Below are 12,442 nucleotides of genomic sequence, written 5' to 3'. Positions count from 1 at the left end.
TGTGGAGTACACAGTCAATGGATAAAGTGTAAATCCTTGGAGGAAATTTCGAAATCAATAAAACACAGCACAATAGGATGAATAAAGAATCCAATTGACCAAATAGTAAAACGCTTAACAAAGGTATTTGTACCAGAGTCTGTCCATTCATACCAAGTAAATGAATAGTTACCGACTTCCCATGTAGAGCATAAACCAGACATTTGCTAGAATAAAAACAAAATGGTTAAATTGCATTCTCTATCTGCCCATTTAAGCTAAAACATGCTACATATCTGTTTGGAGCTAAAACTAGACATTTACGGAAAAGACAATTAAATGGTTAAATTGCATTCTCTATCTGCCAATTTAAGCTAAGACATGCTACATATGCGTATTTCTCATAAACCAGACATTTGCTAGAATAAAAACAAAATGGTTAAATTGCATTCTCTATCTGCCCATTTAAGCTAAGACATGCTACATATCCATTTGGAGTTAAAACTAGACATATGGAGGCTCAACATCCTCCCCAGGTCTGGCACGCGCGCACCGCAGACTGTGGTGGCGCTACCGGGTGGAGGGAGAGAGAGCGAGGAAGAGAGAAGCGAGACAGAAAGGGAGGAGGAGAAGGTCACGTGAGGGGAACGTCTGTCTCCACGTCTCGACTTCAGTTTAAAACTGAAGAAAAAAAAAAAGTGTGCAGCCGGTGCTCGGGCCTGTGACAGCGCTGCTTGCCGTGATGTGCAGCTGAACAGAATACATCTGTACACTTTTCATGGGAAGACTAGCAAAATGGAAGAGCCCCAGACAAATGTCGAAAGTGCTAACAAAAGCCTCAAAGATGACAGCTATTTCAGTTCCGAGGAAATCCAAGGAAATAAAACTTCTCTTCAGAAAAATATTTCTTTGACAGTGCCTGAAGAGTTACCAAGGGAAAGGCCTGAAAAAGCCTTAAATAAAGTCCAACCCTCCCTACTTCTACAAGCTGGTACTCCATTTGTCTCTAGTGAAAATTCTAAATTGCCTAAAGTGAATGCTAATAATGGATCAGTTTTAAACTCCACAACAAATACTTCTGTCCTTACAACAGACATTGTTTCACCAATGACAGAAGTTTCTGTAGCCCCACAAACGGATACTTGCTCAACTTTGAAAGTAGTATATGAACTTCAGCAGTCTTCAAAGAATATTATAAAAAAATCAAATCAACACGTTTTATTTTTATTACCAGATATAGCACATGCCAAGAATGACATCAATTCCATATTTAAACATCCTACCTCTCCTTCAGTTTCTTGTGAGACATCTAATAATTTTAATACTTTTAAGTTAGATAGCACTTTAGCAGGGCCAGTTGATAAGTGTGAAGATAGCAATGAGCTATTAGTCAATGAGTTGCTTAACCAGACCCAAGATTGCAAAGATACCAATGATTATATAAAAGAGACTATAATGGTATCAGGTTCCTTGGTTATTTGAATCACAACTGCAGAGTCTAAATAAATTATATTTGTTTCACAACTGAAGTACAGGCTATTATATCAGCATAGACTGTTTTATTCAGAGTGATTTTTATAAGTAATGGTAGTAAGTCTTTATATGGTTATATAATATTGTTATACCATATAAATATTTAGAGGCTGAAAATAAGTATTATTATTAATAACAACTTTTGACATTAGTTGTGCTCAAACCCAAATGTGAGAGATAGTGTACATTGTAATAAGCACTGAGGCATGAGAGATGTGAGACACACAGACTGCAGCTGCTGACAGGGGCGTGACCTGCTGCGAGACACAGCACACAGAGTAATGCTTGCAGCGTGGATATCTGAACACAGACTAGTGATTGCAATTGGTGCTGTGAGACACGCTGAGTTGTAAGGAACTGTATGGCACGCTGAGATGAATGAAGCTGTGTGACGTCACATAAATTCCGTTACTGTCCGGTATGAGAATGTATCAAAGGAAGTTCATAGAATTAAATAAAACATACGTTGCAAACAAAGTAATATCTGAGAGACAAAGTCAATTTACATAAGTTCAAGAGAAAACATGAAATTTGTAATTAGCCGTTACTTAAGGCATCCAAGGTAAATTAGAATTGATACAAGTACCGTAGCGGTAGTAGGTAGAATCCTCCTGTTGGAAATTAAATAGCAATTCCTGTAGAGATGTGGAGTTGAAATAACTTAATACTTCTTGGAATAGCAATCTTCAGGATGAATGAGACTAGTTGTTATTAGTCCCTTTGTGAGACCAAACTGCAGCTGGTATTTGTAAATCCAAATGTTAAAGTAGTAGAAGTAAATCTTCTTTTGGTAAGTATATAGCTTATAAGCAACAGAGCACTGGTTTCAGCAAACAATACTCAACAACTAAGCACTTGTTTGGGGCGGGGTGATGCCTTAAGTACAGGTGAGGAAGGTGAGTTGAGGCAAAAAGTAAAAGCAGGACTGGAATCCTTACAGATTCCCCCCCTCAAGCAAGCCGACCACGGGTTGGAATTTAGGTCTACTTGGATATCGTCTATGGAAACGAGCAATAAGCTTTGGAGCATTAATGTGTGCATGAGGTTCCCAAGTATCATCCTCTGGGGCGAACCCTTTCCATCGGACCAGATACTGTAATTCCCCATTATAAAATCTTGAGTCCAAAAGATCATAAACTTCATAGACATCAGTGCCCAATTGAATAGGAGAAGGGGGTAGAAGAGGTACATCAGGCTTATCTCCCAAGTAGGGTTTCAATAATGATACATGGAAAGTTGGGTGGATGGGTAAAGAATCAGGTAGATCAAGCCTGACGGCATTTTCATTGATGATGTGTAGAATTCTGAATGGGCCAAGGAACAACCCAGCCAATTTTTTACTTGGTAAGTGCATTTTAATGTTTTTGGAAGATAACCAAACATAGTCCCCTATAGAATATTTCGGAGAAGCTCTACGACGTAAATCATAAAATTTCTTCTGAGAAGCCTGAGCTTGTTTGATGTTATCTCGTAAATGTAGGAAATTTTCAGCTATGTTTTGTGTTAGCACATCAACAGATGGTGAGTCATGTGTAGAAGTCGTTTGGATAGTGAATCTTGGATTAAAACCATAATTGGCGAAAAAGGGAGAGTAATTTGTAGTGCTGTTAATGGTATTATTATAGGCAAATTCAGCCATAGAAAGAAAGGAAGTCCATTTATTTTGATGATATGAGCAATAGCAACGTAGATATTGCTCAAGCCACTGATTGAGTCTCTCAGTTTGGCCGTTAGTCTGAGGGTGGAAGGCTGTGCTTAACCTTTGATCGATTTGGAGTGCTTTAGTGAGTGCTTTCCAGAAGCGTGAGGTGAATTGGGTTCCTCTATCAGTAGTTAAAATGGAGGGTAACCCGTGGTATCGTACAATGTGGTTTAGAAATAAATATGCTGTTTCAATGGAAGTGGGTAATTTGTGATAAGGAATAAAATGTGCCATTTTAGTAAAATGATCGGTAACAACTAAAATGGTAGTTTGTCCAGAACTAGGTGGTAAATCAACTATAAAATCCATTCCCAAATGAGACCAAGGAGATTCCGGTACTTCCAGAGGAATTAAATAGCCATAGGGAGGTCTCCTTTCTGGTTTTGATACTGTACAGGTTGTACAATGTTGTATATATTCCTTTATACTGGTTTTCATCGATGGCCACCAGTAACTTCTGGAGATGAGCTCATGTGTACGTTTGATTCCTGGATGACCAATTAGTGGAGGGTCATGATGATCTTTGATTATTTTCTGTCTGAAACGTTCTGGAATATATAGTTTAGAACCATGAAAGTAAAAACCATCCTGGAGGGTTAGGCTATCTAGTAGGGTTTGGTCTTCTGAAGATAGATCAGATTGGTATTCCTTATCCTGTTGAGATAGGATAGCAAGGAATCGAGTAGGGGGAAGAATGCTAGTTGGAGAGTCTTCTTGTATAGGTCTTGGATCTCGTCGAGAGAGTGCATCTGCCTTCCCATTTTTTGATCCCGGCCTGTACATGATTTGAAAATTGAAACGACTAAAGTAGAGACTCCATCTCACTTGACGTCCAGATAAAGTTTTGTTATTTTGTAGATATTCCAAATTCCGGTGATCCGTGTAAATCACTATAGGTAGGGAGGTACCTTCAAGGAGATGTCTCCAGAATTCAAAGGCTCTTTTAATGGCTAGAAGTTCCTTGTCCCCAATGGAATAATTGATCTCTGCTGGAGTCATAATTTTTGAATAGAACCCAACTGGGTGTAGTGGTTCTGTAGGAGACTGTCTTTGGGAGAGGACAGCGCCAAGAGCATAATCTGAAGAATCCACCTCTAGGGTATATTGAAGGTTTGGATCAGGATATTTCAGAATGGGAGCAGATGAAAAGGAATTCTTTAGGAAGCTGAACGCATCATCCTGTTCTTTAGTCCACTGGAAAGAGCAATTTGCACTAGTTAATTTAGTCAGAGGTTTTGCAATTTTAGAAAAATTGCGAATGAACTTTCTGTAATAGTTACTGAAACCGAGAAACTTTTGTAGTTCTTTCCGTGTTGAAGGTGTGGGCCATGATTTTACTGCTTCCACTTTGTTATCTTGCATTTGAATCCCATTTGGGCTGATGGAGTAACCCAGGAACTCTATTTTGTTGGTGTGGAAAATACATTTTTCCAATTTGGCGTATAGCCGATGGACTTGGAGTCTTGCTAAAACCCAACTAACATGTTTGATATGTTCTTCTAGATTTGTGGAATAGATTAGAATGTCATCTAGGTAGACAACAACACATGTGTCAAGGAGATCATGGAAAATGTCATTAATAAAGAACTGGAAAGTTGCGGGTGCGTTAGTTAATCCGAAAGGCATAACTAGATATTCAAACAACCCATACCTAGTTCTAAAAGCGGTAAGCCACTCATCCCCCTCACGGATACGCACTAAATTGTACGCCCCTCTCAAATCTAATTTAGTAAAAATCTGAGCATGCCTGAGTCTTTCTATGAGTTCAGGAATGAGGGGGAGAGGGTATCGGTTTTTTATGGTTATTTTGTTCAATTGTCTGAAGTCAATGATAGGCCGAAGAGATTGGTCTTTGTTCCGCACAAAGAACATTCCTGCACCAGCAGGAGAAACCGAAGGACGGATAAACCCTTTCTTTAGATTTTCATCTAGGTAAGTTTTTAAATGATCCAGTTCTGGTTGACAAAGTGGGTATAAATGTCCAATAGGTGGTGTGGTTCCAGTTCAATAGGGCAGTCGTAGATTCTGTGTGGGGGAAGGGTATCTGCTTCCTTCTTACTGAAGACTTCAGAGAACTGCTTGTACATTTCTGGTATCAGAGTTTCTGATGTGGAGGATAAACTGTGAAAAAAGGTTCTATGGCAAGTCTGTTGACAGAAATCAGAATTTAATTGAACATTTAAGGATTTCCAATTAATATCAGGTTCGTGTAGCTGTAACCAAGCTAGCCCAAGTACTATTGGGAATAATGGAGAAGTGATTACATCAAAAGTGAGATGTTCATGATGTGTTTTTAATGTAGTGACAGAGAGCGGGATGGTGTGATGTGTAATTGGCCCTGATGATATCTCAGAGCCATCAACCACACGAAGGAAAATAGGAGACAACTTTTTTATCAATGGTATTTTATTTTTAGAAACCAGAGAACTGTCAATGTAGTTTCCTTGTGCTCCTGTATCCAAGATGGCTGGAATGGTCAATTGCTTATTTGCCCACTGTAGAGAAAGAAGTAAAGAACAATGAAGAGGGTTGTTATGCTTTGACTGGAGAGAAAGATTGGTATGGTACTTACTCTTCTTGTTCTGTGGCAAAGAGGGGCAATCCTTTAAAGTATGAGATGAGGATGCGCAATACATGCAGAGGCCTCTAGTCTTCCTTCTGATACGTTCTTCAGGAGTTAGAGGTCCTCTAATAAAACTTATATCCATTGCTTCAGCACCAGTTGAACCAGTATGAGGACTGTTAGAAGTGGGATGGTTTAGAACCTTATCCTTCTTATAAACAATTTCAGGGTATTGACGTTCAAATCTTCTTTCACGTAATCTCCTATCAATTTGCCTGCTGAGCTTCATAAGGCCTTCCAATGTTTCAGGTAACTCAGTTCGGGCTAATTCATCTTTTACTGCGTCAGAGAGTCCAAGCCTGAACTGGTTTTTTAAAGCAATGGCGTTCCATTGAGAGTCAATAGAATATTGCTTGAATTCTGTTATGTAACATTCAACAGGTTTGATACCTTGTTTTAAGTTCCTCATCTTTTTCTCAGCAGTATACTGTAGGTTAGAATCATAGTATAATTCATCCATGATATCCAGAAAAGATGAAAAAGATGAAAGAACAGCATTATTTGTCTCAAAGAGAGTGTCTGCCCAAATGCGAGGTTCACCTCTTAAATAGCTTATCATTGTAAGGACTTTAACCCTATCATTTGGGTATGTTTTAGGTTTAAGGGTGAAATTAAGCAGACAAGCATTTTTGAATTGACGGTATAAATTCCTATCTCCATTGAAAAAATCTGGAGGTGCAATAAATGGTTCTGACAGATTGTCAGGAAGGCTCTGTTTAATAGAGACAGTGTCTTTTATTACTTTTCTTAAAGTTTCATTTTCTAATTGTAACTCTCTAAAGGCTTGACTAAGTTGGTCAACTCTTTGTGTTAAATTATAAACAATTTGAGGAAGCTCTGCTGGATCCATATTTTATGGCTTAGTTGTTATATCAGGTTCCTTGGTTATTTGAATCACAACTGCAGAGTCTAAATAAATTATATTTGTTTCACAACTGAAGTACAGGCTATTATATCAGCATAGACTGTTTTATTCAGAGTGATTTTTATAAGTAATGGTAGTAAGTCTTTATATGGTTATATAATATTGTTATACCATATAAATATTTAGAGGCTGAAAATAAGTATTATTATTAATAACAACTTTTGACATTAGTTGTGCTCAAACCCAAATGTGAGAGATAGTGTACATTGTAATAAGCACTGAGGCATGAGAGATGTGAGACACACAGACTGCAGCTGCTGACAGGGGCGTGACCTGCTGCGAGACACAGCACACAGAGTAATGCTTGCAGCGTGGATATCTGAACACAGACTAGTGATTGCAATTGGTGCTGTGAGACACGCTGAGTTGTAAGGAACTGTATGGCACGCTGAGATGAATGAAGCTGTGTGACGTCACATAAATTCCGTTACTGTCCGGTATGAGAATGTATCAAAGGAAGTTCATAGAATTAGATAAAACATACGTTGCAAACAAAGTAATATCTGAGAGACAAAGTCAATTTAGATAAGTTCAAGAGAAAACATGAAATTTGTAATTAGCCGTTACTTAAGGCATCCAAGGTAAATTAGAATTGATACAAGTACCGTAGCGGTAGTAGGTAGAATCCTCCTGTTGGAAATTAAATAGCAATTCCTGTAGAGATGTGGAGTTGAAATAATTTAATACTTCTTGGAATAGCAATCTTCAGGATGAATGAGACTAGTTGTTATTAGTCCCTTTGTGAGACCAAACTGCAGCTGGTATTTGTAAATCCAAATGTTAAAGTAGTAGAAGTAAATCTTCTTTTGGTAAGTATATAGCTTATAAGAAACAGAGCACTGGTTTCAGCAAACAATACTCAACAACTAAGCACTTGTTTGGGGCGGGGTGATGCCTTAAGTACAGGTGAGGAAGGTGAGTTGAGGCAAAAAGTAAAAGCAGGACTGGAATCCTTACAAATGGATACTCCAAATGAACTTGTAAACAATGAAAAAGTAGTAGACGGGTCTGAAAATAATGGCACTATAAGAGTAGAAAAAAAGAGAAAGAGAAAAATGGATGGTAGTAAGATAACTCGTTGCTACTCAGAAGATGCTTATAATGATGATAATTATTTTTCCAAGAAATCAAAGTTATTACATCTAGATAGAGTGGAAAAGAGTTCTGAAGAGCAGATGTTTGGTTTACACAATTATGAATTAACAAAGGTCAAGTCTGAATCTTGTCTTGATGAGCCGGAAGAACGTCTTCCAGAGCAAGCTGTAGAAACCATGAAAATTTTTATCTATAATCCGGTTTGTGACTTTACTAGTGAAACATCACCTATCCATGGTGGGTCTTTTTTCCCCAATAGTTTGCAAAATGAGCATGATCCTCATTCATCACCACCTTGTACAAATGACCAAGAGCCATCGTTTTACCCGTGTACAAAGTGCAATGTGAATTTTAGAGAGAAGAAACACCTTCATAGGCACATGATGTACCATTTAGATGGTAATAATCACTTTCGACATCTCAATATTCCAAGGCCATTTGCTTGTAGAGAATGTGGTAGAACTTTTAGAGATCGTAATTCACTATTAAAACACATGATTATTCACCAGGAAAGACGACAGAAATTGATGGAGGAAATCCGTGAATTGAAAGAGCTTCAGGATGAAGGTAGAAGTGCACGATTGCAGTGTCCACAATGTGTATTTGGAACCAACTGCCCAAAGACTTTTGTACAACATGCCAAAACCCATGAGAAAGATAAAAGATACTACTGCTGTGAAGAATGCAACTTTATGGCTGTCACTGAAAATGAACTGGAGTGCCATCGGGGTATTGCTCACGGGGCAAAACGCTCTGTTCTAACTGCAGAGGTATCCCACAGAACAGTCCAGAAAAAAACTTCATTGAAAGAACCTTTTTTTCTTTCCTCCAAAAAATCTACATCGTATATGTGTAAGATGTGTCCTTTTACTACACCTGTCCGAAATATTTTAAGGAAACATATTGAATATTTACATCCATCAACTTCTGTGGATCGGTTTAATTGGCCCCTTGTACTTAAAAGTGAAAATATGAATGATAATGAATTTGTAGATACTAGTAAAGAAACAAAATCATTCATGAAACCATCCTCCTCTTTTCCAAAGAACACTTTCTTAAAGCAGGATGTTAAAAGATCATATGTTTCTGTGTCTCAACCAAACAGTTTCACAAAGTTCCACAGAAAACACAAACTCCAAAAAGCTAGGAAAGGTCCAGCACAATCTTTACCATGTGGACCTTCTGTTTCTCCAAATAATTCTCTTTTATTCTCTAGTAATGACCAAAAACAGAGATATTTTCAACAAATGAATAAGGAAAAACATGCCAGGGTGAACCATACATACAGATATAAACAGATGGATGGTTACAAAATAAGGAAATCAAGTGACATTTACCCACTAAATTTAAAAAAGGAACACGAAAATAGTACTAATTCTATGCAGATGCTTTCAATACATGGTGATCTTCAAAATGATAATTTAGTCATGGATTCACAAAATTCATATGCTAAAAAGATTGTTGAACGTAGGCAGGGGTCTCAAAAAAAAGTGCTAAAATCAGAAGAGGGGCACCCAGTCACGCAAGAAGACTTGGATTGTTATCCAGATTTTCTTCACAAAATGACTTTTGCTGTAATTAAGAAACTAGAATCATCTGAGAAGAAGGGTGATAATTATAATTCCTGGAGAAACGGTGAACTTCATAGTTCAAACACGGAGTCACCAGATAATACCTACAGTAATTCAAAAAAACAAAATAATTATCCACTATTCAAAGAGAAACTGAAACGTCGCCATACTGGAGATGAAACCAACTTGCATTTTAATAATGAGGACTTTTATTTTGAGTATTATGAAGATGGAGAAGAATTACATGAAACGTCTGGTGCTAATCTGGAAGATGCAGATTCTGCATTACCAATCGACAATTCTGCATTCCACTGGAGTGACTTGTCCCTTGAAAAAAAGGCATGTCCATATTGTCCTGCAACATTTGAAACCGGAGTTGGATTATCAAATCATGTTCGTGGGCATCTTCATAGAGCAGGATTAACTTATGAAGCTCGACATGTGGTGCCACCTGAACAAATAGCAACTAATGACAAAATGCAGCATTTCAAGAGGACTGGAACCCCAACAAAAAGAGTAAGAAAAGTTATTGAGAAATCAGAAAGTCCTTCTGAACACACTTGCACGCTTTGTGGAGGCTGGTTTGATACTAAAATTGGTTTATCAAATCATGTTCGAGGGCACCTTAAGAGACTTGGAAAAACAAAATGGGACTCTCACAAATCCCCAATCTGTGTTCTCAATGAAATGTTGCAAAATGAAGAAACATATGAAGAAATATTGAAAGCACTGAACAGCCGTCGTACCCATAAACCATTTACAGAGCAAAAATCTTCCTCAAATAATGACTGTTTAACAACAAATACTATACCTCTGGAAGCACACCGTAATGGCCTAAAGACTGATGTTCTGTCAGAAAAAATATTGCATGAAGGGCTGTCTTTAGCAAAACATTGTGATCAGACAAGTGTGCGTGTTGAAAAGGATAAGCCTCTTTCACTTATCGAACTTCTTAAAATGAAGAGATCATGTGAAGACAAGAATGTAGACAATTTCCCTCAAAAGGTGAATCAAACTGCGAGAAAAAGGTTTATTCAGAAATGCCTTCTTCCACTAAATGAAGACTGTTCACTTATGTACAATCCACATAAAGCTTTTGACTTTACTATGCAGTCAGTATTAGACTGCAAGCAAAAAAAGTCAAGGTCAAGATCTGGAAGTAAGAAGAAAGGACTACAGTTACCTCACAGTTCTGAAGAAGTTTACATCTTGAGATGCAGGTTTTGTGGACTTGTTTTTCGTGGACCTCTGTCAGTTCAAGAGGACTGGATAAAGCACTTGCAACGCCACATTGTTAATGCTAATCTTCCTCGGACTGGAGCTGGTATGGTTGAAGTAGAGCCGCTGCTTAAAAAAACTCCCTCAATCACTGAAACTTCATTTTCTCTACTCATGGCGGAAGCAGCAACATAGAAGAAATGACCATATTAATAACAAAACTCATCTGCATTGGATGTACAGTGGAGCTTTTTTAAATGTTGCTATATTTGTTTATATTGCAAAGGACAAACTAAATACTGATTTGCCATAATGTAAAAAATAACTGTCCTTAAGTTACAGTAAGTTCTTTATATTTTATTAGAAATAATTTTAAGTTTTGGTTACATAATGTGTTTAATGTGACAAAGTCTTTTTAGATCTACAAAACTTTTTAAAATTATCAAAGATTTTAATCAGATTATGAAAATATTGACCATGAAAAAATGCAGGCATCCTTATTTAAAAAAAAAGACTTGGATGTTCTTAAATTCTTTTTGTTTGTACAAAGTATTTTATATAAAGAATCAATACTTCAAAATGTATTCCTTAATTTAGGGCATTAAGTATTACCATATTCTTCAGTTCAAAAGACTGTTCAATTCAAATAAGGCAATCAGTAAATTTCTGTATAGATGTATGGACGGTTTTTGTTTTAGTTTTTTATGATTATTATTATTATTACTACTACTACACAGAAGCTTTTGTACTAAAAAGTGGAGGGTGAATTGTGAAACAAATATTTCTTTAAAAAAAATGTACATAGTACTGGAAATTATTTGTTGTGAGGAAATATTCTCTTTTTCAATTGCATTTCTCACTAACTGGCGCATCCATGCTACCTCCTTTTGTCAACAAAATGTAATTACCCATTTACATTTCCAATTTTAAATTTGAGCATAATTTTTGTTATTGCAACAAAAGTAATTGGTTTTCCATTTTTATTTGTGTTATACTTTAGTCGATTTGCCTTCTTACTAGTTTATCAAAGCACATTTCTATAAAGTAGATTTTTCACCACACTGTACATGTTCTCATTTTCAGTTTATCTACATTTTTATCATTCTAGCAAAACAATATTTCAACATATGAGAATGTTTACAATTTACGATTTTAGATCTTGTTTTGGATGTGGTTGTGTAAGAAAAAATTGTGTAACACTATGCTCATGCAAAGGGCCTACTTACGGAAATATTGAAATAAATGTGTTGTGAGGATGGAAAAAAAAACCAAAAAACAAAAAAACAAAAACTAGACATATGCGGAAAGACAATTAAATGGTTAAATTGCATTCTCTATCTGCCCATTTAAGCTAAGACATGCTACATATGCGTATTTCGCATAAACCAGACATTTGCTAGAATAAAAACAAAATGGTTAAATTGCATTCTCTATCTGCCTATTTAAGCTAAGACATGCTACACATCTGTTTGGAGCTAAAACTAGACATTTGTGGAAAGACAATTAAATTGTTAAATTGCATCCTAGAGCTGCACATTTTGCACATTACACAAAACAAAACAGTTTTTTAAGACTACAGTGGCAATTGTCTAACTAATTAACCATGTTGTGCACAAATACTCACCAACGAGCCACCCAGGTGGAAACTCTCTGTCCTCAAACTGCTGCCACAGGGACGACTGTCTGAAGATGCGGGCATCATGACAAGCCCCGCCAAAATTCGCACACACCTGCACAATCCGCATACGTGCGTCACAAACAAACTGCACGTTCAGACTATGGAGCTGTTCGCGATT

General features: G+C 37.0%; 1 protein-coding gene across 2 annotated transcripts; it reads left to right on the top strand.

Moving 5' to 3' along the window:
• Nucleotides 1–518: 518 nt before the first annotated feature.
• Nucleotides 519–11,116, top strand: LOC128658184 (zinc finger protein 644). 2 transcript variants are annotated; one of them, XM_053712704.1, is made up of 2 exons: nt 519–1,376; nt 7,634–11,116. In XM_053712704.1, exons 1-2 carry the CDS (start codon nt 775–777, stop codon nt 10,839–10,841), a joined length of 3,810 nt encoding a protein of 1,269 aa, XP_053568679.1. In that variant the 5' UTR covers nt 519–774; the 3' UTR covers nt 10,842–11,116. The 2 variants fall into 2 exon arrangements, with proteins under 2 accessions (XP_053568679.1, XP_053568678.1); XM_053712703.1 differs by having other exon boundaries at nt 520–1,444; nt 7,705–11,116.
• The last annotated feature ends 1,326 nt before the right edge of the window (nt 11,117–12,442 follow it).

The sequence above is a fragment of the Bombina bombina genome, chromosome 4, assembly GCF_027579735.1.
Source record: "Bombina bombina isolate aBomBom1 chromosome 4, aBomBom1.pri, whole genome shotgun sequence".
NCBI classification, from domain to species: domain Eukaryota; kingdom Metazoa; phylum Chordata; class Amphibia; order Anura; family Bombinatoridae; genus Bombina; species Bombina bombina.
Note: the sequence above shows the minus strand (reverse complement) of the source record. Positions and strands in the feature narration are given on the sequence as shown.

Coding starts and splice junctions, on each gene's coding strand:
- LOC128658184 (XM_053712704.1), top strand. CDS start 775: ATGGAAGAGCCCCAGACAAATGTCGAAAGTGCTAACAAAAGCCTCAAA. Junction 1,377..7,633: donor AATGAGCTATTAGTCAATGA/GTTGCTTAACCA, acceptor TCAACAACTAAG/CACTTGTTTGGGGCGGGGTG.